The sequence below is a fragment of the Clarias gariepinus genome, chromosome 28, assembly GCF_024256425.1.
Source record: "Clarias gariepinus isolate MV-2021 ecotype Netherlands chromosome 28, CGAR_prim_01v2, whole genome shotgun sequence".
NCBI lineage: Eukaryota > Metazoa > Chordata > Actinopteri > Siluriformes > Clariidae > Clarias > Clarias gariepinus.
In genome coordinates, this window is record NC_071127.1 from 16,314,187 (window position 1) to 16,340,921 (window position 26,735).

General features: G+C 38.7%; 1 protein-coding gene across 1 annotated transcript in view; it reads left to right on the plus strand.

The window, feature by feature from the left end:
• Positions 1–26,735, plus strand: part of kmt2ba (lysine (K)-specific methyltransferase 2Ba) — a 50,224-nt gene that overhangs the window by 19,277 nt on the left and 4,212 nt on the right. Inside the window, exons 7-33 of the mRNA XM_053489949.1 lie at positions 152–350; positions 1,274–1,323; positions 2,830–3,081; positions 6,956–7,050; positions 8,619–8,999; positions 10,000–10,113; positions 10,475–10,621; positions 10,744–10,836; positions 11,685–11,799; positions 11,953–12,066; positions 12,958–13,145; positions 14,062–14,163; positions 14,692–14,802; positions 14,945–15,021; positions 16,264–16,391; positions 17,655–17,734; positions 17,831–17,965; positions 18,065–18,223; positions 18,309–18,420; positions 18,611–18,689; positions 19,488–19,648; positions 22,997–23,152; positions 23,236–25,585; positions 25,668–25,787; positions 25,877–25,995; positions 26,077–26,211; positions 26,334–26,586. Coding sequence (XP_053345924.1) covers positions 152–350; positions 1,274–1,323; positions 2,830–3,081; positions 6,956–7,050; positions 8,619–8,999; positions 10,000–10,113; positions 10,475–10,621; positions 10,744–10,836; positions 11,685–11,799; positions 11,953–12,066; positions 12,958–13,145; positions 14,062–14,163; positions 14,692–14,802; positions 14,945–15,021; positions 16,264–16,391; positions 17,655–17,734; positions 17,831–17,965; positions 18,065–18,223; positions 18,309–18,420; positions 18,611–18,689; positions 19,488–19,648; positions 22,997–23,152; positions 23,236–25,585; positions 25,668–25,787; positions 25,877–25,995; positions 26,077–26,211; positions 26,334–26,586 — 6,025 coding nt within the window. The remainder of the gene's footprint in view (positions 1–151; positions 351–1,273; positions 1,324–2,829; positions 3,082–6,955; positions 7,051–8,618; positions 9,000–9,999; positions 10,114–10,474; positions 10,622–10,743; positions 10,837–11,684; positions 11,800–11,952; positions 12,067–12,957; positions 13,146–14,061; positions 14,164–14,691; positions 14,803–14,944; positions 15,022–16,263; positions 16,392–17,654; positions 17,735–17,830; positions 17,966–18,064; positions 18,224–18,308; positions 18,421–18,610; positions 18,690–19,487; positions 19,649–22,996; positions 23,153–23,235; positions 25,586–25,667; positions 25,788–25,876; positions 25,996–26,076; positions 26,212–26,333; positions 26,587–26,735) is intronic.

Below are 26,735 nucleotides of genomic sequence, written 5' to 3' on the forward strand. Positions count from 1 at the left end.
TTACTTTGCTAGTTGGTCGTTAAAGCGCTCGATGCCTTACTAGCTTATTGTGTACTGCTTCAGATCAGATTAAATTTAAATCTTATATGATGTATTTATTTATTTATTTATTATTATTTTTTTTTTTTATGTTTTTTTTTTCTCCTTTAAGATCTCGGATCTCACTCAGAACCAGAGAGCACCGGTTCTGTTGAAGCGAGACCAGTGTACAGAAATAGAAGTTTTAACCTGAGACAGCGACGCTGCTTTAACTGCAAGGGCTGTTGTCGGGAAGAGGACTGTGGGACTTGTGTCTTCTGTCTGGATAAACCCAAGTACGGAGGACCCAACAAGAAACGTCAGAGCTGCATGTAAGTCAAAAAAAAAAAAAAGTTTTGGAGTGTCAAAACCCCGGGATAAAATTTTCAGTAGTGATCTTTTCATCAGCGTAACTAAATGAAATGCTTTAAAAAAAAAAATCAATTTTTTTACATTATTATTATTATTAAAGACGTGATTTTTTGTTTGTTTGTTTTTTCAAATATTTGTCACATTTAAAGGATTCAGATCATCAAACTCGTTCTACTATTACACAAAGAATCAATACAAAATGCAGTTTTTTAAAAATGAAGATTTCGTTTATTAAGGGGGAAAAAAGTTGTCCAAACCTGGATAAGTAATTGCCACCTAAACCTAATAACTGGTTGCGCCACATTTGGTGGCAAAAACTGTAAGCCAGAGTTTGCGATAACCGGCAGTGAGTCTTTCATAGCTGTGGAGGAATTTTGGTCCACTTTTCTTTGCAGAATTGTTCAACCGCATTGGAGAGTTCTCGAGCATAAAGAGTCTGTTTAAGGTCATCGCCACAGAATCTTAATCGGATTTAAGTCCGGACTTTGACTAGGACACTCTAAAAACTTAATTTTGCTTAAAAAAAATAAATTGTACACATTTATACGGGTAGGTTTGTGCAGCTCTCCTCCCTTAATAAATTAAATCATTACATACCATATAGAATTTTACAATCAGAATTTTGTATTTACTCATCTTAGTTTAATATTAAAATTAATTTGATAATTTGAATCATTTAAGTGTGCCAAAGATGATTTAAAAACAAGGTAAATGTGCTTGTGTCAAATCTCATGGTCTCTGTCTCATGTCTTTTTAAACCCCTTTTTTCCTTATGCGCAAATTAAGTACTTAATGTTTTTTTTTTTTGTTTATTAATTGTAGTATGTTTTTTTTCTTTAAAACGGAGTAAAATCTTAAGGCCTGTCTTTTATTTTCTTTACAGACACAAGAAGTGCTTGAGGATTGAAGAGAACAAATTGAGACGATTGAAAGGTATGGCTATTTAAAAGTACACAACGATCATAAGGATCATAGTGTACGCTTAGGCCGACTGCAATTATTATGACAGTTTTTATTATCACAAAATCTTCAATGTTTAATGTGGGCCGTACAAACCGAGGGATTGGGGAACTTCTTTAGTGTCCCCTATCCCTAGTTTGCTCGTTTTTAGTCCGATGGGCAAACCACGTTAAAATCTCGAATATTGAGGAAAATATTCAGGTCTGTCAGAAATTAGTGAAATGAACCTTAAACATTCTGCATTGACAATAAATAGATGCTGCACCAACCTTAAACACTCAGGGAGCCATTTGGAGCAAACAAAAAAAGAAAACACTGGGAGCCGCAAAACCGCTTAGACATCTAAAATTAGGACAACACTGCATATATAAATTTTTTAACCTGTATGTGATGTATAAATATAAAAAAAAATCTAACTTTATAGTGTGTTGCATTTATGCAATTAATTAACTGTTACAGAAAAAAAGAAAAAAAAAAACATTTTGAACTCGCTGGGTCAAGGATTACGTTTAAATAAAAAACGTTTATGAAATAAAAAGCCGAACCTTAATCATCCAACTGCAGCAAAACAAATATGTCGTCTGTGTCTGTGTGATGCCATCCTTTTCTTTTCAACAAAGAAAATTGATTTTAAAAAGAGAAACAGAATAAACATGTATTGTTTCAATCCACATTTAATAACCCCCTTATAAACCCCTATACCACCCACCCCTCCCTGACTCCAAGCCAGTTTTACATGTGTTAGAAAAGAAAAAACATGTAGCTGGAACTTTTTTGGGTTCTGCGTGCAAAAAAAAGGGAAAGAGAGAGAAACGCAAACAATTAAATAGGAAGGGAATTAAACTAAAAATGTATATAAAAAAAAACTAAGAAAAAATGTCTCAGGAACCTTATAACCCAGGAAGCTTTTTCACCATTTTTTGCACAGGAAAATGTGAATCCCAACAAAATTGCAGCAAGCTTTTATCCAGTAAAAGCAGGATAATGATGTCTTAAGCTCTTCAGATTTTTAGATACTATTCTAGTGAACATTTAACATAATTGGTTTCTTTGATTCATTAGGCCATTAATATTGTTTTGAGTATTAGGAGATATTAAAAATACTGATATTAGCTGTTAGTCAATAAAAATATTTTTAGTTTAAAAAGCTGTTTGCATTTTTTTTTCGGCTTGTTTTTGACTTGAAGTGGAAATTTAGTAAAAACAGTCTCAAGACGAGAGGATCTGGATAAGCAATTTTTTGCCTCTAAAGTTTGAGTTGATAGACAAAACATTATCAAAAAATCCTCATTAAAACTAAAAGCTCAGTTGCATACTAAGTATCAAACTTGTAAAAAAAAAACATTCTATAGCAGGCTTTAATGTATTATAACAATCAAGCTGGAAAAGTTTAAATTAAATATCAAAAATCTTTTATTCTGTATTCGACCCTCAATCACTCCCCCCGACCTTATACTTGACCAATTCTGTTTTTCGCAGTTCAGATGAAGCGACGGGCCATGTACGCCCAAGCCCCTTCTTACAGTGGCGGAGAGGAAGAGGGCGAGGGAGATGGCGCGGGAGACGCCCGAAGCACTGACGCGCCAGGCTCCGTCCGGAGGCGGCCCAAGCGCCAGGTTACACGACGATGCTTCAGCAACTTGCTCGAGTCTGACTCGACCGACGCGGACGCTTCTGGTGAAGACGTAGCAAAGGAACAGAGCAGTAGTGATCCAAGTACTAAAGCTAATGGTATGACTTTAGTACTGTTTCATTATTGAAAGCCAGACGTACAGACTAGAAAAGCCGTATCTTATTCTAGCAAATCCTGTTTATGATTTATTTTTCTCTTGTATTTCTGTATTACCTGTTAGATTGGAAGAGACACATGTCCAGAATGGATAAAATTCCACTGAACAAGTCAAGCACTTAAGTACAAAACTGTGGCCATTTTGAACAAGCGGGAAATGTGTTGTATTTGTCATAACATTATTATACAGGTAGTCCCTGACTTAGTTACAAATTCCCGCAGATACAAACGGACCACGGATCTACAGACATGCAAGATGCGAAAAAAATCGTAGACGTAGCTCATGTGTATTATACAAAATAATTGTCTCTAAAGTCCGGTATGTTGTATGTGTGGGGGTGCAGGAGAAACGAGTTTCTTTCACCGGTTTCAGTGAATCATTTCGGAAGCACAATGATAAAAAACGTCTGTCCTATAAAGCTGTCCTGCTGTTTTGTTGAGGATTTTCCAAAATTAGGATTATTTACCATCAGAAGTTCACAGTCCAATACAGTGAAAAACAGTTTAGAGACAAAATGGCCTCCGGGATTCTCCTTGAGATTTAAAGGTGCAGAGATTTACATTTAGCATGTGTGAGATTCATTTACTGTGGTGCGATTACAGCTGTTGGCCACATGATGGCAGTGTGGGGAAAGGAGACAGAGATTCAGACTAGAGTGTATTGTGTGTTCGCGTCAAAGGCGTATAAGACTCACTTTGTCTCAAATTTAAGAACAAATCCGACTTATGAACGGAACTCGTCTATAAGTTGGGGACTACCTGTATACTCTTTGCTATGAAAGAAAATTACTATTTTTTTTATAAATAGAATATTAATAGTATTAAATATTTTAAAAATAATTATTTATTTGTATTTGTTTCACAGAATTGATGTATTTGTATCCAAGATTTTATTGTATATAAATATATTGCTATTATATAAGATTAACTTAGTTAACTTTAAAGATTTTTTTTTTACTTCAGTGTTAGTTCAAGGGTGTTTAGGAGAGAGAGAGAGAGATCTGGAATCTCTGTAACTCATCTGCGAATGAGCCTGTAACCACCAAATCAGTGAGGAAAATAATATTCAGAATCCTTAAATGGATTTTTTTTATTGTTGTTTTTTAAAAAAAATAAATAAAAACGGATTTCTAGCTTATTTTATGCTTAAAAAGTGACTCTACTGTGTACTTCTGTTGGTTTTTTTGCACAATAAGACTCCAGCGTAGTGGCGCACACAAAGCTTCATTGTATTGCTGACTTATTCACAAACTTTAAAATACAATATATGGCTAAAAGGATATGAAAATTCTTATTCACGATTGTGTGTAGACGTTTCAGACACACTATGAGGTGTGTACAGTCATAATCATTTAGCCACGCAGTCTCCATAGACGCACATTGCTGTTGGAGAAGAATTGGCCAAGATGCTGTGAGTAAAATTAGTAAAATTTCTGCCATGGTTGCACTTCTAGAGGAAACAACTTAGTCATGAAGAGATGGACAGTGTAAACTTGTAGAGCTGAAGCACATAAGTCCTGTTCGCCATTGTTTTCCAATCTGCATCTGGAAGCAACACAAGAACAACTTGCACACTTGCCTAAGGTCATCAATGCTATCAATGTCCCCTGGAGCAGTGGAAGGGTGTGTCCTCTGGAGGTCCTTTCCTCATCCTCTTCCAGCATGACAACGCCCATGTGCACAAACCTTGCAACCATAAAGACGAGGATTGTTCAGTCTTGGCCCAAAGTTTTGAGAATGACACAAATATTAGTTTTCACCAAGTTTGCTGCTAAACTGCTTATAGATCTTTGTTTCTGTGATGTACTGAAATATAATTACAAGCACTTCATACATTTCAAACGCTTTTATCGACAATTATATGACATTTATGCAAGTCAGTATTTGCAGTGTTGGCCCTTCTTTTTCAGGACCTCTGCAATTCGACTGGGCTCTCAATCAACTTCTGGGCCAAATCCTGACTGATAGCAACCCATTCTTTCATAATCACTTCTTGGATTTTGTCAGAATTAGTGGGTTTTTGTCGCCTCTTGAGGATTGACCACAAGTTCTCAATGGAATTAAGATCTGGGGAATTTCCAGGCCATGGACCCAAAATTTCAACGTTTTGGTCCCCAAGTCACTTAGTTATTACTTTTGCCTTATGGCACGGTGCTCCATCGTGCTGGAAAATGCATTGTTGTTCACCAAACTGTTGTTGGATTGTTGAAAGAAGTTGCTGTTGGAGGGTGTTTTGGTACCATTATTTATTCATGGCTGTGTTTTTGGGCAAAATTGTAAGTGAGCCCACTCCCTTGGATGAGAAGCAACCCCACACATGAATGGTCTCAGGATGCTTTACTGCTGGCATGACGCAGGACTGATGGTAGCGCTCACCTTTTCTTCTCAGGACAAGCCTTTTTCCAGATGCCCCAAACAATCGAAATGAGGCTTCATCGGAGAATACGACTTTGCCCCAGCCCTCAGCAGTCCATTCACCATACTTTCTGCAGAAGATCAATCTGTCCCTGATGTTTTTTTTTTTTTTTTTTTTTTTGGAGAAAAGTGGCTTCTTTGCTGCCCTTCTTGACACCAGGCCATCTTCCAAAAGTCTTTGCCTCTCTGTGCGTGCAGATGCGCATGCAACGCAATGATGGCTGCACGCGTTTCTTTGCAGGTCACCATGGTTAACAATGGAAGAACAATGATTTCAAGCATCACCCTCCTTTTAACATGTCAAGTCTGCCATTCTAACCCAATCAGCCTGACATAATGATCACCTGAGTTAACAAGACGATTACTGAAAAGATCTCAGCAGGTCCTTTAATGACAGCAATGAAATGCAGAGGAAAGGTTTTTTTGGGATTAAGTTAATTTTCATGGCAAAGAAGGACTATGCAATTCATCTGATCACTCTTCATAACATTCTGGTGTATATGCAAATTGCTATTATAAAAACTTAAGCAGCAACTTTTCCAATTTCCAATATTTATGTAATTCTCAAAACCTTTGGCCACGACTGTAGAGGATCGCTGGTTACTTGGACCTGTGCCCAGACCTTCGCCTTGGTGAACACTTTTTAGGAATTTCTCATTTTGACGCCTCAGTAAATGCTTCAAATTCTAGTGGAAAACCTTCCTGAAGGAAAGGAGACTCTTGGAGTTGCCAAAAAAATAATAATAAAAAGGTGGTAAGTGCCCTTGGTTTTGGAAAAGGGGATGTGCAGAAAGATTATGTAGGTGTGATCGTCAAGTGTCCACATACTTTTGGCCACACAGTTTGAAAAACAAGGTAGCACTTGGTAAAATGTTAATAGTGCTTGTTGAAGTAGGTTTTGTGTCGCTGGTTAGTTCTTATACCAGTTGATTTTTGTTCTTTTTTTTATTTCAGTTTTTTTAAGCTCATTAGAATTATTTTTATAAATAAGATGAGATACATACTGTACAGCTGTGCAATAGATACTTTTATCTACATGTATAAAGGGTAGTCTCAAAATTTGCATTATTCGGGCAGAACCGAGGTGTTGGTTGCTGCCCTGTGTAACTTTAATTTGATTTAAGCGTCCATGCCGCGTTGTCTCTTATTTAAAGAAATCGGTTACTGTTTTGCTTGCGTCTTTCTCTTTTTAGCTTTTATCAATAATATTTCTTTCCTATGTATTTCATCGAATAACTTTTGCATATTCAGAAATACTTTCGTTGTTATGCATTTGTAACTCACTTTAAATAAAAACTTTAAATCGATATTCATTCATTCACTTGTTAAAATGTCTGAAAATTTCTCATCCTTTGAGGTAACATGTACTACATTTAACGTTCGCCTCGCTTTGTCTAATAGATGCTGGTGTAAATCCTGATGTTCAAGACGAGGCAGTGAAACCGCGAAGGCCCGGCGTCCCGAGAGGACTGTGGGGGCGGCGACGAATTAATAAGGTATTTATACAGTGTATATATATATATATATATATATATATATATATTCAAATAAAGTTTTATTTCGGTGTTACCTTCACATCGTAATTTTTAGTTATGCATGTTTGTTTGGAAACAATCCTAGTAATAAATCCCGAAATAATCCTCGTGCAATAACCGCTTTGAACAGTAAAAAAATTGACATTTTTGTGCAATGTTTTCATTTGCTGTGTGTAAATTATTGAAACCGAATTTCTGTCACTATTTGGGACAGACGATAGAGCTTAGCTTAGCTTTTTTTTTTTTGTCTTATCTTAGCATTACACATTGATTTTGATTATGGATTTTGGATATTCTCTGATATTCTCTCTTAAAATTAATAAGGGTCATTAAATTCAAATAAGGGACTTGATGATGAAACTTTTTCTGAGTGAAAGTGTAAAAACGATCGACATTGATGAGATGATGATGATGAGACTTTTAGTCACAGTAAAAGGAGCACCCTGCAGAACATTCAGCGAGTGGAATGCCCGAGCCTGGGAAAACGACGGATAACCTGTCGTCGCCAGTGTGCGTTAAAACCGCATCTGTCTGTGGGAACTGTTCACACGATCATTAATCAGCACCACTTGCACGTTACAGGAACTCTGACCTCCCCCCCTCTACAGTCCTGACTTCTTGAACCAGTATAGGAGTTTCTGGGAGGCCAGGGTTTCAGACATGAATCTGTCACGCAGTCTGAGAAAACTGTCTCCAAGCATCCATGTGAAACTCTGGGTGTAGAGTAGTTATTCTGCTCAATCAAAAGTCCCGGTTTAACTTGAACGACGCTTATTCAGTTTAATTTTTTCTGATGTGCTCAGCCTTACAGTCATTAACTCCTTCGGTAAGAAGTTGCTTAAAAGTCACCTGACCAGCATTACTCCCAAAGTGTTGCCACAAAGGTGGAAGCTTTCGATTGCGTAGGTTTGCTTTACAATCTCCCTTTACTAGAACCAAGAGACCCGAATCTGTTCCGGCATGACACGAGCTTCACCAGTAAGACCTGCCATGTGTGAAGCTTGGAACAGAAGATCTGGAGTGTGTTGACTGAGCTCCGCCCCACTGAAAACCGTTTGATGATGATGAGGAGCTGGTACGTTCCCGAACGTCCCAACATCAGCGCCCGAGCTCGGTTATCCCAACAGGAACGCTCCAGCATATGGTGGAAAGCCATCCCAAAAGAATGGAGGAGGATATAACAAGATGATATAACACGGATGTGATTGGTCAGACATCCTTAAACCTTCCATCATGTAGAATATTTTAGTTTGAGATTTTTCCCCTTTACACAGCCTCACTCTAACAATCCTGAGTCAAAAGAAATGTAATCTTGGCGTGTGTTATGAACAGCACTACCTCTGTGCCCTTTTCTCCTTCTTGCTTGCCTTCTGAGAGGGTACTAGTCGTCATCTTCTCCTCGCTCCTGCTCCTTTTCCTCGTTCTCTTCCTCGTCCTCTTCCTCTATGCTGCAGTTGTCATGATGCAGTTCTGCTATAATGCTCCCCACCTCCTCCCCCTCCTCTCCCCTCGCTCTCCCACTCTCCCAGCTCCAGAGCTGCCCTACCTCACAGGCCCCGGAGCGCTCAGCGACAGGAAGTCCATCTGTAAAGCTCAGGCTCAAGTTCCAGCTGCGGCTACATAGACTACCACTTAGCACGGTGCGAGCCGCTGAAGTGTCTTCGGTGCCTGTCCCGGTGCCTTCCTCCCAGCCTGATGAGAAAAAAGCACAAGAAGAAGAGGCCCGTAGAGCAACGGGGGTTGTGAAGGGGGGAGCTCTGGAGCAACCTCTTACTGACCCCTGTGTTCCTCATTCCCAGAGCTCTGTGGAGCACACGGCACCCAGCGTCCTGGCCACAGTGGCCAGAGGCTTTGCGCACCGGGAACGACAAGCACAAGAGCCAGCGCACAAAATCAGGGTCGACTTTAAGGTGAGTCTTTCAACCTCAGTCTGAGAGTCGTCTATGAGGCAAGTGTGTTGTGTTGTTTATGGTGGCAAAATAAAATCGAAAACAAAATAACATAACCGAAAACAAAAGAAATATAAAAACAAAGTAATAAAACGAAAAAAAACAAGGTACCATAACGGAAAAACAAGGTAACTTAATGGAAAAACAAGGTAATCTAAACGGAAAAACAAGGTAACTTAACGGGGGGAAAAAGTTACAAAAGGGGGGGAAATTCATTCAAAAACTAAATAAAACTGAACACAAAATCAATTTGAAAACAAAATAACTAAAGGTAAAACAAAGAAAATAAAGTAAAACCGAAAACAAAATAAATTAAAAAACAAAGTAACAAAAGGGAAAACAAAGTAAAACAGAAAACAAAACAACTTCAAAAAGAAAAAAAAACTAAGTAACAAAACAGAAAATAAAGTAAAACAGAAAACAAAATAAATTCGAAAAAACAAAATAAATTCAAAAACAAAGTAATTAAAGAGAAAATAAAGTTAGAAAACTGGAAAACAAAATAAATTTAAAAACTAAATAACAAAACCCTGTTATAATGTCCTCATAAATTATAGTTACGGGTAGGTAGAGATGGAGGTAAAAATCTATTCTGTTTTGTATCTCAATTCGTGTGATAACCTGTGTATCGCTGCATAGATTTTCCACACGTCAGTTCTTCTAAAAATAAAATTTTATTTTATTTATTTATTTATCTTTGCCTGCAGGGAGGTTAAAACATTGCCATTCCCCTATACAGGTAGTACAGGCCTCATCGGTTTTAATTAATTAGTCAGGGAGCACGATGATAGAAAATGTCTGTCCTGTAAAGCTGTCCTGATGGTAATGAATCAAATCGACATAATTATAACATCACGGTACTTAGAGATAAAGTGAACAATTGCAGTGCTAATACGGTGACTATAGGGCTCATATCTACTATGTGTAACTCTCTCACTTTTTTTTTTCTTTTACAATATAGGAGGACTGCAACATTGAGAATGTCTGGGCGATGGGGGGGCTGAGTGTCCTCGCGTCCGTTCCAATCACAGCGGAGTGGTTGTGTCTGCTGTGTGCTAGTAAAGGCCATCACGATGTAAGACTGTGTAACACTGTGGCGCATAAAGTTCACCTTGATTAACTTTGTTTTTATTTTCTTTTTTGGTTTGCAGTGATGTACAGCATATATTTTATTATATGTTCTTATATTTAAAGCTGTTGGGGATTAAGAAAAAAAGGAGTTAATGATCGGGTGTCGAAGTAGCGAGGAAATTAAGCATAATCATTGGTTTAAAGATTTTAATTAAACGCCAGGTCCAAAAAGGAAATTTTTTTTTAATGACTCTCATGCTGTTTATTTCTTTTTTTATTCATCTGTGAAAAAAAAATTCTGTACATGACTGTATGTGAGAAATTACAACCGAGCCTGTGTTTAAGTTATTTATCTCGTCTTTCAGATGATATTTTGTCAGATGTGCTGTGAGCCGTTCCACCGCTTCTGCCTTCCAGTAGACGACCGTCCGCAGAACGATACCAAGCAAAACTGGTGTTGTAAACGCTGCAAATTCTGCCACGTCTGTGGTTGTAAGGGCAAACAGGGGAAGGTACGCACATCGTTTTATGCTGATTTTATATTTCGCTGCATGTAACTGGAGTGAAAGGCCATTTGTTGTTACTTTGTGTTTGAGTGCCATTTAGATTATTTTTTTTTTTCCTCCTTCTCTAGCCGGTTTTACAGTGCAAAAGATGCTTTTACTGCTACCACCCATCATGCCTAGGCCCGACGTATCCCAAACCTGTGAAGTGTAATACATCTTGGGTAAGTCGCCGCTCTTTCTCAGTGCAGGTGTGTTCGTGCGCAGTTTTTTGTATGTATGGAAAGAAAAACATAACAGACCAGTACTTGTGTAATAATACCTTATAACAGCATGGTCTGAGGTGGTGATATTCGGCTTATACCACGGCGATCATATACAGGTAGTCCCTGACTTACAAACATTTCAAGTTACAAAATTTCCACAGTTCCACTTCCTGCTCAATCGCGGAAGTAGCTCATGGGTATTGTACAAAAAAAAAAAAAAGACACTGCAGTGCACCAGATACCAATATTTACAATTCTATACAACATTTTAGTGTGTTCTGAAAATCCTCAACAAGACAGAGTTTACAGGCCAATACAGTGGAAAACAGCTCTGAGACTAATTAGCATCCGGGATTCCTCTCGCGATTTAAAAGCACAGAGACAACACTGTTACATTCCACATTTTCTCAGACGCGATTATGGTTGTTGGCCACATGATGGCAGTGTGGGTAAAGGGGACAGAGATTTAGTAAAATGGATTGGTATGCTTTACATTGTATTTTCGTACCAAAGGCGTACAAGACCCACTTTGTCAGACTTAAGATCAAATCGGACTTAAGGACGAGTACCATGCTTTAATGCGACAGTTTTTTATTTACGTTAAATGTCGGGTTTTTCCCTATCCTCTCCTTCTTAAAAAGACTAATAAAACACAAAAACATTATTCCAGAATGGTGTAAATTAACTTTCTTTCCTGAAGACTATCGTGTTGGGAAACTTAACAAACCACTGGGTGTGTTTCAAAAAGCACTGCCACCTCACCTCGAATTGTTTGTGTGTGAATATGACGTGAATTGTCTGTGCAGGTGTGCATGTTGTGTATACGGTGCAAAAGCTGTGGGGTGACCCCAGGGAAATCCTGCACATCTTGGAATCATGAGCTGGATCTCTGCCCTGACTGCAGTAACCTCCACAAGCAAGGTACTGCTCTATGAACCCAACCCAATATCAAACATTCCTATTTTGAAGTGCTTGTTTTTTTTGTTTTGTGTTGTGTTTTTTTTTGTTTGTTTGTTTTTTGTATTATGGTAACACTTTTCATTTTCCTAATTTTTTTTCATTCCTAATTTTCAGGAAACTTCTGCACAGTGTGTCTCAAGTGCTATCCTGAGCACGAATTTGACAAGAAGATGATGCAGTGCGCTCGCTGTGCCCACTGGGTGCACCCCAAGTGTGAGGGACTCACGGGTTAGTGTCTTTGTGCGTCTGGAAACGTGTTATTCGAGTAAGAGTACGTTCCATGTTTGAGCCAAACCGGGACTTTTTATTGTGCAGCATAACAGAACGCAGACGAAAAAAAACACCTTTTATTTCTTTATATAATCCCCCTGCTACACTAATGCACTTAGTGGAAACCATCAAGGTAGAAGGTTTTCTTATCAATGTCTCAATAAGAAACGCAAGATGCAGAAGAGGACGCTCGAAAGCTACACACAGATTTTTACTATTGGGAAAAAATTCACCATAGTGTTCCTCATCGTGTAGAACCCTTCTGTCCATCAAACATATTTTATTCGACTGTAATTCTTTTACCCTGATAAGAAACTTTTTTTATGTACTGCGCATGAATTCTTCGGTAAATGTCGATCACATTTTTATGACTGTCAACGCGAAAGGTTAAGGTGCTCGCTAGGGCTTTACAATGATCCTGAGAGACTGATTGGTTGCCAGAGTAACATGATCAACGACAACGGGATCCACAGTTAGGTTCAGTTTTAAAGTTCCTTTAATAAATTAATTGAATTCACATCGAGACATATTTTTAAGACTTACAAAGTTGTGGTCCCAGGATGTTGGGTCGGTTTTGCACGTTAGTTAATGTCTTCGAAACAAAGCGATGTAATAGAGATAACGAGGCAAACCTGCTTACGTTTTACACCCAGTGGAACGTTACACTTCATTAAATTAGTGTTTATCATGTGATATCGGTACTGAGCATCATGTTGTAAACCAACAAATTCTGATCACACACGGTTTGTTAATCCAGGAAGCTTTTCATTTCTTTATAATGTGTCGATCAAATCTAAGTGCGCTTCTACCATTTTATTTTCTTCTTTTTCTTTCTTAATTATCAATCAGATGACTTGCATGAGATCCTGAAGAGGTTGCGAGGGAAAAGTTTGGTGTTTTCCTGCGCAGCCTGCAGTAAAAACTTCCCCAGTGGCTGGCAGGAGGTGGTGCAAAGTGCACTGCGCAGTGGATTAGAGAAGATCATGATGGGTTTGATGAGCTCCCTGACCACATGCCACCTTCACAAATGCTCAGAGGTAAATTTCTAATTCTTTACTACTTTCTTTTTTCTTTTTTTTTTTTTGTCCTTAGTAGCTTAAGACATTAGTTTCCAAAGTACAGGTAGTCGCAGTTCTACAGACATTCGTAGATGCGAAGAAATTGCAGAAGAAGCTCATGTGTATTGTATAAAAAATATAGACACTACAGTGCACCAGATACCAATGTTTACAATTATATGCAGCGTGTATGTGAATGTATAAAATGTGTAAATTTCGGTATATTGTGTGGGGGTGCGGGAGACATGAGTTGGCCTCACCGGTTTTAATGAATCAACCCAGGAGCACGATGATAGAAAATGTCTGTTGTGTAAAGATGTCCTGATGGTGAATAATCCTAACTTTGAGACGGAGGTCACAGTCCAATACAGTGGAAAACAGCTCTGAGACAAAATGGCATCCGGCGATTCCCCTCGCGACTTAAAGGCGCAGAGACAACACTGTAGCATTTGACATCGAGCGGATTGTAGTGCTTTACATTGTAGATGCGTGTCAAAGATGTATAAGATTCAATTTGTCCGACTTACGAGCAATCTCCGTTCGTAAGTTGGATTTGTTCTTAAGTCGGGGACTATTTGTAGAGGCTACAGATTTATTTATAAAAATGAAAAAGAAACGCACAATTTCCTCTCTTGTTATATTCTCCTCTCTTGTTATATTCTTGTTATATTGTGTGCCAAAGTTCTTGATTTGAGATCCATGATGACAGTGGTAGGTTTTAGGAGAGAAAGTACTTGTTAGTGTGTGTCTTATAATGATTAGATTTAGCTCCGATTGTGTCGTCACATTTTAGTATTGGAAACATTCGCTGAAAAGTTTTTAGTTGTTTTTTTGTCTGTTGAACTTTTGGAGTGTTAAATAGTTTTTATAAATGCGTGTGTGATATCTGACCCAGTGTGAATCCTGGCCTGATGCTGACGTCATGAAGACAAGGAAGGTGGTCTGTGATCTTCATGCTGTAAAGAGAAAGCTTGAAGACGGCTTGTATACATCGTTGGTGAGTCCGTTAATCTAATCTAGGTCAACAGCTTCACTACATAAAAATTTTATATCAAGTGAAATTTTAATTTAGTCTCTTAATTGTATTCTTTAAAAAAAAAATATAAGAAAATAAACAATAATCAATAAACAATTAAAGAAATGATGTATAATCCTTTTTTCAGGCATTTCGCACTAATTGTTTGCTTATTGCTGAAGCTTAAGGCTTAAAATAAGCAAAATGATCTTCCAGGTAAATAAGACAATTAAAAGTTAGTTAAATATATCTGGAAATAGGCAAAAAAAACAAAACATGGATCTTATATTAAGGAACTAGATGTGCCCATACCTTTGTTGGCATGGAATTTAATCGCACCCTCATAAGCGTGTTTTAAAAAAATTTACAGCGCCGTCTGTTGAATTAAGAGAAACTAATGACTTTTTACGAGGTAGAATTTATTTATTTTTGACTGTGGGCTGTTCTTTTGCACTATTTCCGTTTACGTCATCTAACGTATGTCTAAATGCTTGTATTTTGTCCCGACAGAAAGCATTTCACGAGGACGTGGTGGCCGTCCTGGTAAACCAGCTACAGCAAGAAGAATCCCTTCCAGAAGATCAGAGGCCCACCGGCCAAGCCAGAGCTTTATATATAAAAGTAAACCAGCTTGTATACAAATATTTATTATAATCAGATTTAACGACCTCGTGCTGCCGTAATAATTTAAAAGCTTTTCGCTATGAAGCTTTTTATGTGTGACAAAAAGCCAGTAATCAGTTTCTTCTGATTGTTTTTACAGTTACTGGAGCAAACTTTTACTTGGTTCGACAGTCAGGACCCTAAAGCGTGGAAGCCTGCACTGAAAGAGTTTCCGAGGTATTTGCTTTCTTTAATGTGTCTTAGATAAATAGATAAATTTGTTGTTTTTTTTAGCTAGTTTTATAAATTTTTTCTTGAAAAAAGCCAAACGCTCTGCTGGGAGACAACAAAAAAAAAAGTTTTTGCTACCAATTTTATTAACATTTGAAAAGAAATGAGATTAATAATCTTATGTTTGTTTTTGTTATAAACATATTTTTTTTTTTCAAAATGCGTTTTCTTTTGTGTTTTGGTCAACGTGAGCTACCGTACTATCACTATGTGCCGGTATTCAAGTTTAGCACCAGTTATGGATGTAGATGTGGACATGTTATCTTGTGCAGTGCCCACGTGTAAAAACAGACACTCCTAGCTCCGTAATAAACGCGGAGATGTTAGTCCAGTCCGAATGCATACATGAAATGACAGACGTCGTCTGAAAAAAAAAATCAAACTCAAACATCGTTTGCAAAACTAGTCCCGTCCGAATAGGGCTAAAGTTACCAGAAGAACTCATATTCTTTAGCAAGCTCAGTAAAACCTAACAGCTGTTTTACTTATTTACTTTACTGTGCAAAAGTCTTGGGCACAAAAAAAAAAGCAATAAGCAAAAGATGCTTGTGTGGGGTGTGTGTGTGAGGCTGCTGTCCTCAGCAATGTAACACGTAACAGATTATGTATAGTCATGGATCATTGCAGCATTCTGTTAGTATGATGACTTGAAATAAAGGAATGAGTTAAAGTATTGCACAGTTTATTGTCTAAGCAGTTTTTTGATACTTTTGAGGTAATATTATAATTGGTAATGTGCAATGATTATATGCAACTATTTGCATATATTGCAATATCCATGAGTTTTTGCGAAACTACTGAACAAATTTTAATGGGGTTTTCATGGGTGTATTAGGTCGAGCTTAAGGTAACACATAAGCTTTGTAACTGCTTCTTGCGTAAGAGTGTAAATGTTACATTCTGTATCCCGCGTAATGTGTTGAAGCACCCAATTGCATTGGCTGTACCACATGCTCAAATGACAATAAAGATATTCCTTTCTTTTCTATAGATTTTATAATAAGTAAATGTATTAAAAGTAAAAAAAAAAAAAAAACTGTCAAGTTCTTTGATTTATTAAAAAAAGAAAAAAAGGAAACTAAGATTAATGACATAAAAAAAAAAAATCTCATTTTTAAAATTTTTGGATCATCAAGGTGCCAATGGCAGACTTTAACATAAAATGTTGCCTTTTGTTTGGTTTCACAGTGGTATGCTCCCGGAGGCGATAATCCCCCCATCTGAAGAGCACAGTTATGCCCAGTGGTTGAAGGAGCACGACCATGCCATGGCGAAGGAGAACCAAGAAAACCTTCATCTGAAAGCACAAGGAAAAGGTAAAAATCATGGGGTCTTTTATTTTATTTATTTATTTATTTTTATTGCCATTAAAATTATTAGTGATGGTGAGGTGAAGCCTTATTTAGGTGTCGAGCCAATATTTTCACCCAAGGGTTCATTTCATGACGCTTCATGCAAGGGATCATTGTACTGCCATCTAGTGGACAGATTTTGTGTAGCAACTAAATCGCAAGCAGCACAATTAATACTGACATGCAGGTACAAGGACTGTAATGTTGCATTCATCATTGTGTGTGTGTGTGTTTGAAAATCCACTGTTCAAGGTAATGTTTATGCACATAATCAACATTTCTGAATCTTTGAAAATTGACTGAAGATCTAAAATGGAGAAAAAAATTCTTTTTTTAAATATAAAACTAATTAGTATAATACTAATATTAAGTAACAAGCCACTGTTCGAAATCTTTAAACAGAATACAGTGAAACCTCGGATTGCAAGTAATTTTGACTTGAAAAACGAACAAGTCTTGGTTCACGAGTACAGAGTATCATGTATTACGCATGCGCTTTTTGTTTTGACGTGAGCGTAATCACAACACAAATGGCTTTTCTCTCTTTTGCACAGCGTAATTGTGGGTAATCGTCATCGAAAGATTCATTTGAAATATTGTAATGTTAGTCACTTTATGACTTTAAAACTTTTATTCTGTATAATTTCTATAGTATTTAATTTATATTGTTTCTAATTAAAATTTATAATATATAATGTAGTATATAGTTTATATTGTAGCCTTGTATCTATGTATTCTTTTATTCTTATTTTAAATTATTGTTTTTTTTTGTTTTTAATAATCTGTCTGTAAAAGTATGAAGTTTGGTGCTGTCGTATTTTACTACTGTTGTATTTGTGCAACCATGTATGTGACTAACTAACATTCTTGAATCCTAAAATGAAAAAAAAGAAAAAAAAATCTTTAATTACTAATTTAAGAAAAAAAATATCTCCTGTGTAATAATTCAGTCAAGTGATTCCGGGAAACTCGAGGCCTCGTTTTGTCGTTGGTCACGTGACTCACAGGAAACCGATGTTTCATTTGGATTGGACATGCCCCCTTCTGCTCGATACAAACTTTAGAGCTTCATGTGTCACAGTAACTCCACTAGAAATTACCTTTAGTGCCAGTGTTAAACACAAGGTGATTTACATGAGTTGTGGCTCGGTTTGAATAAAGCATGTCAGAGCACAAGATTGTTATAGAGTATCTAATGACATGTCTTTGTCTTTCATCGAATTACAGATCCTCTGAGCATTAGTCAGTTGGGTGTAGATAAAAGACATTGTTCCCTTTGTCAGCAGCAGGGTGACGCCAAACCCACTGTAAGCGAATATTATTTTCATTATTATGTATTATTTATACCTTTTTTTGTGTGTGTTTTTTTTAATGCAGCTGTCTTTTAATAACTGCTTTCATAGGAAGCAGGAAGGCTGCTGTACCTGGGCCAGAATGAGTGGGCTCATGTGAACTGCTGTATCTGGTCTGCTGAGGTGCAAGAAGTCAGAGGCGCGTTGGTGCACGTGCACAGCGCTGTAGCCAGAGGACGTTTCCTGGTAAGAACAAGTTAATTTTTCACTCGGAGCCAAGTGGTTGAAGCAGACGCGCATCTGCATCATCATCTGTACTTGATTTATTCTCTTGTTTCTTCGCAGCGCTGTGAGCGATGCAGTCAGCCCGGGGCGACGGTGGGCTGCTGTCTCTCCTCCTGTCAGAGTAATTACCACTTCATGTGCGCTCGAGCCAGCCACTGTGTCTTTCAGAGCGATAAGAAAGTCTACTGTTACAAACACCGCGACCTCATCAGCAACAAGGTCTGTGTTGTTCACGTCTCTTCAAAAACTCTGTAATCGTACAATACGTTCTGTGAATGAAAAATGGCGACTTCCTCTTTTCCAGGTGATGAATGGATTCGAGGTGCTCAGACGAGTCTATGTGGATTTTGAAGGCATTAACCTTCGAAGAAAGTTCCTAACAGGCTTGGAACCAGATTCCATTAATGTTATGATTGGTATGTAAGCCAATAAGACTTTTAATGTAAATGAGAAAGTGCTAAATCATGTACCACTTACCCTGATGTGAGTACATTAATGCGCTGTATTAGTTTCAACTTAAGTGCATTAGTTTTTTTTCCGAACTACCTGCAAATATCGTAATCTTATTTAGATTTTTATTTTCTCTCTCTCTCTCTTATGCAATAGGCTCTTTACAGATACACACACTGGGTGTGCTGACAGAGTTGTCTTCAAATGCAGGAAGATTGTTTCCTGTGGGTTACCAGTGAGTAATATTTCGCAACATTGTTTGTATTTTTGTATTCTTTAACAATGCAAATTCCCCAACCTATGAACATTCGAATCGTGAATTTCCGCGGATACGAACGGACCGCGGCTCTACAAACCTTCGAAGATATGAACAAATCATAGAAATAGCTCACTTTCAGCGTATTGTACAAAAAATAGACACCAGATACCTATATTTACAATTATATACAATATTTTCAGTGTGTACGTTAACGTGTAAAAAATTAAGTTAGTCCTGCAGCACGATGCTGGAAAAGGTCTATCTTGTAATGCTGTGCAGCTTTGAGACGTTTTCCCAGGCTGCCTTTAAACGAGGTTGCTGCGTCACCAGGATTTCCCCTCACGATTTAAAGGCGCAGGCTCACCAGAGTATATTGTGGAACCAATTAGAGCACCAAACCTGGTATATTGTATACACTGTTTGTGTCAAAGGTGTATAAGCCTTGTTTGTCAGACTTACGAGCAAATCCTACTTACGAGCATACTCCCAGAACGAAGCTTGATCATATGTCAGGGACTACCTGTAATTATAAACAAGGAGAGCAGATCTGTTTATGATAATAAAGGCACGAGTGTAAAAAAACATGTCTATGGTCTGAACTAAAAATTACCCTTACCATATATTTATATACAGTGTAGCCTGACTTTTTTTATTTTAAAATGTTTATCTGATGTATCTCCAGACGATTGCACTGCTTTGGTGAGATGCTGCTTGAAAATTAGCAGTGCTAATCAAAGGTCATTGGTATCAAATTTATATATATTTTTTTTTAAGGTGCGCTCGGTGGTACTGGAGCACAATCGACCCACGAAAGCCATGCAAGTACACCTGCAGAGTGATGGAAGTACAACCATTATCACCAAGGAAAGTGCCACATCTGGGGCAAAACCAGGAAGAGAACTGCACTATTGCACACAGTCCAAAATCACATGAAGGTAAAATAATTTTAAAGGTTTTATACTTTGCTGTTCCTTTAACAAATTAAACATAGGTCTTCTTTTACAGAGGGATTCCCCTCCCTCAAAGGTTCTCTTATTGCTCCAGCTAATAAATAAATTTTTCTCACTTTAAACTTCGCTTCACTCCTCCTCCGAACCCTGTTTCAGTGTTTATGTAAAGGAGCTACTGCAGGGCCACGCCCAGCCATAGAACAAAGAGCTCTTGTATGAGGTCACAATACGGGAAGAATTCTAATTAGCTTGTTTTCGCCCTGGCCAAGACAAAAATGGGAGAAAGGACATCAAGCAGGAAATGTGGATGTTTTTTTTTTTTTTTTTTTTTTTCTTATCTCAAATATTTTTTATTTGCACTCATCTGAATCTCTGAAAGTGTCTAAAAAATGCATACAAATTTAATTATTTAATCAAATTTAATTGGTTTAATTTAATTATTTTAAGGACTAAATGTAAATCAGTATGTAACATTTATTTTTTTAATTTGTATAGCTGCTTTTGTGACACTATTTAAGCACTGTAGAGAATCCGAGAGAAACAGGCATAATTGCTACTGACAAAGATAAAGACTATTTGATTATTTGCCACCCTTAAACCTTTGGACTGCATTATGTGACTTCATAAAATATCAGCGACATGGCGAAATGATCTTCTTTTTTGCTTTCATTTGCTTTCACTGAAGACGGTTTGCAGACATATGTGACTTTTAATTCCATGTAATAAAATACACTTCCCCTGTATCTAGAACACTGTTAATGCTCCTAAATGGTTAGTACAATCAATGGCAATAATTATAAACCATGGTAGCTAAGTGTGATAAATGCAATCACATGTCGTCCCCCACCACGTCCATATACCTCATCTTTTTCTCCTGCCCGTCAGCTTCATATCTCCCAATAAACCCTTCATCCCTACCTTAATTGCCTCTAACTTTTTTCCCAAACTGTCTTGCATGCATTGTCCCTCTAATATACTCATTCCTAATTCTGTCTATTCTTTGTCCATCGCAAAGCGAATAGTAGCATCTTCAGCAGTGCCACCTCCAGGTCTCCTTCCTGTCTTTTTGTCAGCCGCACTAACTAATCTCTCTAAATTGTATGACATTGCTGGTCTCACTACTGTCCTGTAAACTTTTCCTTTCATTCTTGCTGTGTACGTTTTGGTCACAGATCTCTCCTGCTACTCTTCGCTCCCCATTCCACCTTGCCTGTACTCTTTTTCTTCACTTCTCTACCACACTTCACATTGCTTTGGACAGTTGACCCTCAATATTTAAACTTGCCTACCTTCCCTGCCTCTGTACTCCATCTTGCTCCTAGTGATCTTTATACCTCCTCTCTCCAGTGCATCCCTCCACCTCTCTAGACTCATCTCAACCTGATCCCTTTTCCACATTTTGCCGCAATACAATTACAATGTAAATGTATTTTATTGGGATTTTATGTGATAAATCAACACAAAGTGGCTAAAAAGTCTGATGTGAATTAGAATTTCTCCCTTTACTCTGGTATCCCTAACTAAAATCCAGTGGAACCAACTGGCTTCAGAAGTCACCAAATTAGTAAATAGAGTGTGCAATTTAATCTCAGTATAAATACAGCTGTTCTGTGAAGCCCTTAAAGTTTTGTTAGAGAACATTAGTGAACAAACAGCATCATGAAGCAGGTAGTTTAAAGCAGGATCAGGTTATAAAAAATATTCCAAGCTTTGAGCTTTTAAGTACCTGTTTAATCCACCATTTAAAAACAGAAAGAGATGGCCACACAAGACATGGCTGTATAAACTGTGACAGGCCTGGCAAGGAGAACACGAATCAGAGAAGCAGCCAAGAGGCCCATGGTAACTGTGGAGTAGCTGCAGAGATCCACAGCTTGGGTGGGAGAATCTGTCAACAGGACGACTATTAGTCGTGCACTCCACAAATCTGGCCTTTATGAAGGTGTTGCAAAAAGTTGTCACGTTTACAGTTTGCAACAAGCCATGTAGCGGACACGGCAAACGTGGAAAAAGGTGCTCTGGTCAGATGAGACCAAAATATAACTTTTTAGCCTAAATGCAAATGCCTTGTCCCTAAACATAGAGCCAAAGCTACAATAGAATGGTTTAGATTAAAGCATATACGTGTTAGAATGGCTCAGTCAAAGTCCAGAACTAAATCCAATTGAGGATCTGTAACTAGACTTGAGCTATTTTGCAGAGAAGAATGGGCAAATAGTTAAGCTCTAGATGAAAGCAAAGCTGGTAGACTCGTACCCCCAAATGACTTGCAGCGAAAGGTGATTTTAAGTAACTGAGAAAACCATTGATCATTTTCCCTCCACTCCATAATCATGGTCACTTTTATGTTTGTCCATCACTAACAATATCAATAAAATACCTTTAATGGTCTTTACCTCATAAGTGATTACTGCAAATGCACTAATGGCTTCCATCTGACTTCCACATATATTTGTTTAATTGGTTCAATTAATCACTGCTAATAACAAATCCTTGCTCTATCAGCAGAAAGCCTATAGATTGCTCTGGCATCCCCTTACTCCCTCCAATTATGACATCCAACCTGTCAGACACATGCCAGGCATTAGAACACCATCTCTTTACCTATTACTGCACAAGTAAAACTGAATTGCATTAAATTGTCATATTTTGGTTTATGGTCTTCTGTCATGCATCTTAAAGATTAGTGTTCATATTATAAGGACTGTATATTGATAAGTCTATAATTGAAGTTAAGTTGGCGCTCCATTTTCGCAAAGGTTTTTTTTCAGTTTGGGAATCAAATAAGTGGGTCATCAGGATATATAATCCAGTTTATCCCTTAAAGTCTGGTACTTGTATTCAGTCATGTTAATTCCTCACACATGTATCATAAAGGTGTTATTGGGACTGTTGGGTCATGAAGTCACTGAAAAATGGTCTACTCTTTAAGTGACCTCTCATAATGATATGCTCATAAATAGGGCTGTATTTCATAAAAAATTAAGTATTAGTGTCTTCCTGTGGAAAGTCTTGACGATTAGACTTCTGCTAAATGATAACTCTATGAATCCAATCTGAAATCAGTTAAAACCATTTCGATGATGTCAAGCCTGCATTATAATGCAGTTTGATATGCAGTATGATATACATATAGATGGCTTGCGCTCCAGGACAAGTTAAGTATTATTTTCCTGAAAATACAATCCTTGATCAAGATCAACTCTCAACTTAGAAAAAAAAAAGATTCAAAACAGCAATGTTTTCCTGCTGTTGTGTAGATCTGGTGAAGCTCTTCAATTTGTGATAAAATCAAAAGCTGACATCAGGTCTGTATCTAAATATGTTTCTTAGATATGGACACTACAGAGGATGATCTTGCCATGCAGCTCACTCCTAGCACACCATCTCCCAACTCCAAACCAGACTCAGGAACAGGATCTAAAACGCCTGGGCACCCACACAGCAGGAGACCAGCTGGTGGGACTTTCAAGCCGTTGCCATCACCAGGTGTCTGTTCCTTCCAAAAATAAAAATAAAGTAAACATTTTACCTGTATACTTTTAAATAAAAACATCTTTTCCGATCCTTAGGGATTGCAGATTCTTCTTCCCATCACATCCTGACCATCAATGATCTTGACGAGACTCGCCGGTCAAGAAGGATTTCTTTACGCAGCCGAAATGCTTCACCTCCCCATACATCCCCCACCGGGCCGACGAAATTGTGTCCAGGTGGTGGTCTACTCCCTAGATCACTCCCATTTAGCTCACCTATCTCTCCACTTGGGGCGCATGAAAACTCCATGAATTCTCCATCACCTCGCCGCAGGGGCCGCCCTCCTTCCTCTCCCTCTGGTGCTACTTCAGCATACTCCCCTCGGCAAGGTTCAGTTGCGAGCCCTCCTTCGACATTCGTCTTGTCACCATGTCACTCTCCAAAGATTCAACAGCATTTGAAGATAACGCCAAAAGAGTCCGCAGAGGTGCCTCAAGATTTTTCAAGTTCTTTAGAGCCTGAATACGCTGCTGGGATGCCGGAGGAGGGCATCTCTATGATGGCAGTTATGAACGATGGTGATACGGCGACTCTTTCTTCAGACCATGAGTTGCTCTCTACGCCGTTCGATCCTGATGCAGATGTAGCCGTTGCCTCTGTGCTGAACGAAAAACTTGAATTCGATGAAGCTTTGCTTAATGAGAATGTGGCTTTGCACTTTGGTCAGCATGGAAATGGGGCAGAAATGGCCGAGCAGGGACTTGAGCATGGGTCAAATGATGAAAGTTCTGATCATTATTTTAATTTCTCTCGCACAGTAGTGGTCTGCGATTCTGCTAAGGATTCTGCACAGACTGGGTTAACGCACCTCCCTACCTTGCAGTCGATCTCTCAGTTGGACGGCGCAGACAACAATTCAGAAAGTGATGCTGGTGAAGGCAGTGGAGAGGACAATACTCAGGATGTAGCAAATAGCTATCACAGTCAGGACACATCCAAGGACACTGCTTCAGTGGGAAGCAATTTAGTTTGTTCTAGTGGGTCTTATATGACCGAGTCTGTCCATATGAGCGATGAACCAAACATGTTAGAGAAATTTCAGGGATCAGCTTGTGTCATGCAGAAGAGTGATGATGTAATTGTCAACTCCATTGTTGATAGATTCACGCTGAAAGAAGGTACATCGATGACTGATTCAGTGGTCCCAGTGATGCAGCAGACACCCGAGGCAGATGCACTAGATGTGGCGTCATCATCTCCTGTCTTTGACTCAAGCAGACTTGACGTTCTAATGGACACTGAGCCACTTGCTCACTTGAATGAGGTGGTGCTGGATTCAGCTAGTGGTGATGCGTGCTCTGCTCAAGATGGAGGCATGATGAATAAACCTGACTCAGTCAGCCATAAGAAAGCACCAGAGCAGATTGTCCTTCCAGAAAAACCTCCTTTGAGCAATGTTGGAAAAGTGAGAATCATCACTTCTGGGCAGGCCCCACATAGACATTTTGTCATCCCACAGCCTGTTGTGCAACACAGAGTAGTCAGCATGGCTGTACCTTCTGTTGTGTCATTGCCTCAATCTATAAATCTTAGCACTGTCTCCACTTCACATGCTTTCTCAGTTTTTCCACAAAGAAGCCGCTTGGTCACTACTTCTCCAGTTGTTTTAAATGGTCTGGAGTCTCAGCTCAAGGATGCAACAAAGGGTCGACCTCTTGTCATCCGTTTTCCTACCTCTGCAAAAACAAGCGTGTCTAGTACTTCGACTAGCCCGCAAGTTTTACTTGTCAACCGCACTGGTCAAATTTTAATAAAAGACCCCAAGACCAATAGTTACCTGACACCTAGTGCTAATTCATCGTCTTATAGCCACATCAGCGAGATTGCTAAGATCATCCACAATCATAACCTTGTTCAAAGACCTGTCATGGTGACCCAAGTACCACAGGCAAGTTCCAGCCAAGTTCCAACCACACGTGTGGTATCGTTCACTAATGGTGCCGCACCCGCAACTAAATACTTGATCAGCAGGATTGCTCAGAAACCTTCACCAGTACAATCGAACAGCGGCAGTGTACCTATAAGAGAAACTGGTGGCGTGAAGCTAAAGAATGTGTCCGTGCCAGGTATACCAAACCAAGGGGAGGATGCACAGGCAATACTCGAGAGAGCCATGGCAAGCCACAGGGACATGGCAAACCCTAGTGTGCTGAGCCCATCCCCCTGCCAGGTCTACTCGGTCCATAATAAGCTACAGTCTTCTGAGTCTCCTTGTGCAGTTAAACAGGTTCCAGAATTGCAAAACCAGCCTAAGACCAACATTCTCTCTAATTCAAGGCCTCAGGTCAGGGTCAAAAGGGTGTCGTCATTATCAGAACGAACTGGTTTTAAACAGGCCACCTTCACAGAGCCAACAGTTCTGAACTCTCAGGATGAGCTGAACAGGTTAGTCAAACTATTGCCAAGAAGTCAAATGTGTTTTGGTGCTAAAAAACATACCAATCATTATGTCTTTTGTCGGTTGTAGATCAGCCAGAGTCCGCATTAAAGCCCCAACCATTAAGGAGGTGCTGCATTTTAAACGTTCAGAAGTTGAAAATCTTTGTGAACCAAAGAGTAACGAAGCCAAAGAATCTGAAATCAAAAGGTTTGCTATTCATTTAGAAACACTTTTAAAAGTACAGTTTGACCGAAGTCGCTGGACTCACTTTAGTCCGTTTGTTTTTTTTTTTAAAGAAGTATTCCAAAGGAAGGTGATCCCTGTGAACGACAGGAAAACGGAAGAAGCCATGACACAAATCAAGCATGGGTCAGCTCCCAAAACAGTGACTTGTCCGACTGGTGCCCTTGTTCAGGTAGTAGCAAAACAGTTTGGTTTTGTAATATATTTATTCTTGGGTATTTTTGAATAATAAAACCTTTCCATTTAATTTCAGAATTGAGTTCAGACGATGATTCTTCACCGCCATTTAAGAACAACCAAGATGGGCAGTCTAGTCAGTATAAGCGTCATTTGATGTTTAAAATTACCAGTGACGATGGCTTCAGTGTGGAGGCAGATAGCATAGAGGGTAAGATAGTGAATCTCTAGTGTCTTTTAGTGTAAACAAACACTCGTGTAGATTGTAGCCTAAAGAATTAAAAACATCAGAGTTAGTTGTTTTGCTGTTTTCTGTTCCCTGAACTCTTCCAGTGGCTTGGAAGGCAGTGGTGGATGGTGTCCAAGAGGCGCGGACAAACTACAGGCTTGAACAGCTGCCTATGGGCAGGATGAGTGGGGCCAGAGTACTGGGTGTGGTTCACAATGCTGTGCAGTTCTTGCTGGAGCAGCTGCAGGGGGCCTCGCGGTGCTACAATCATCGCTTCCGTTTCCACCAACAAGAAAAAGCTGAGGAAGAGTTACCGATAAACCCAAGCGGCTGTGCTCGTGTCGAAGTCTATACACGGTATGAACCAGTGAATCAGTTATATTTATATATACATGTGTGTTTATACAGTTTTGCCAGGATTCTATGTATACACAACCTGTCTGAAACTGCAAAATAATATTGAGTCAGCCCAAAAAAATTTATACATGCTTCAGGAAAAGAAATAC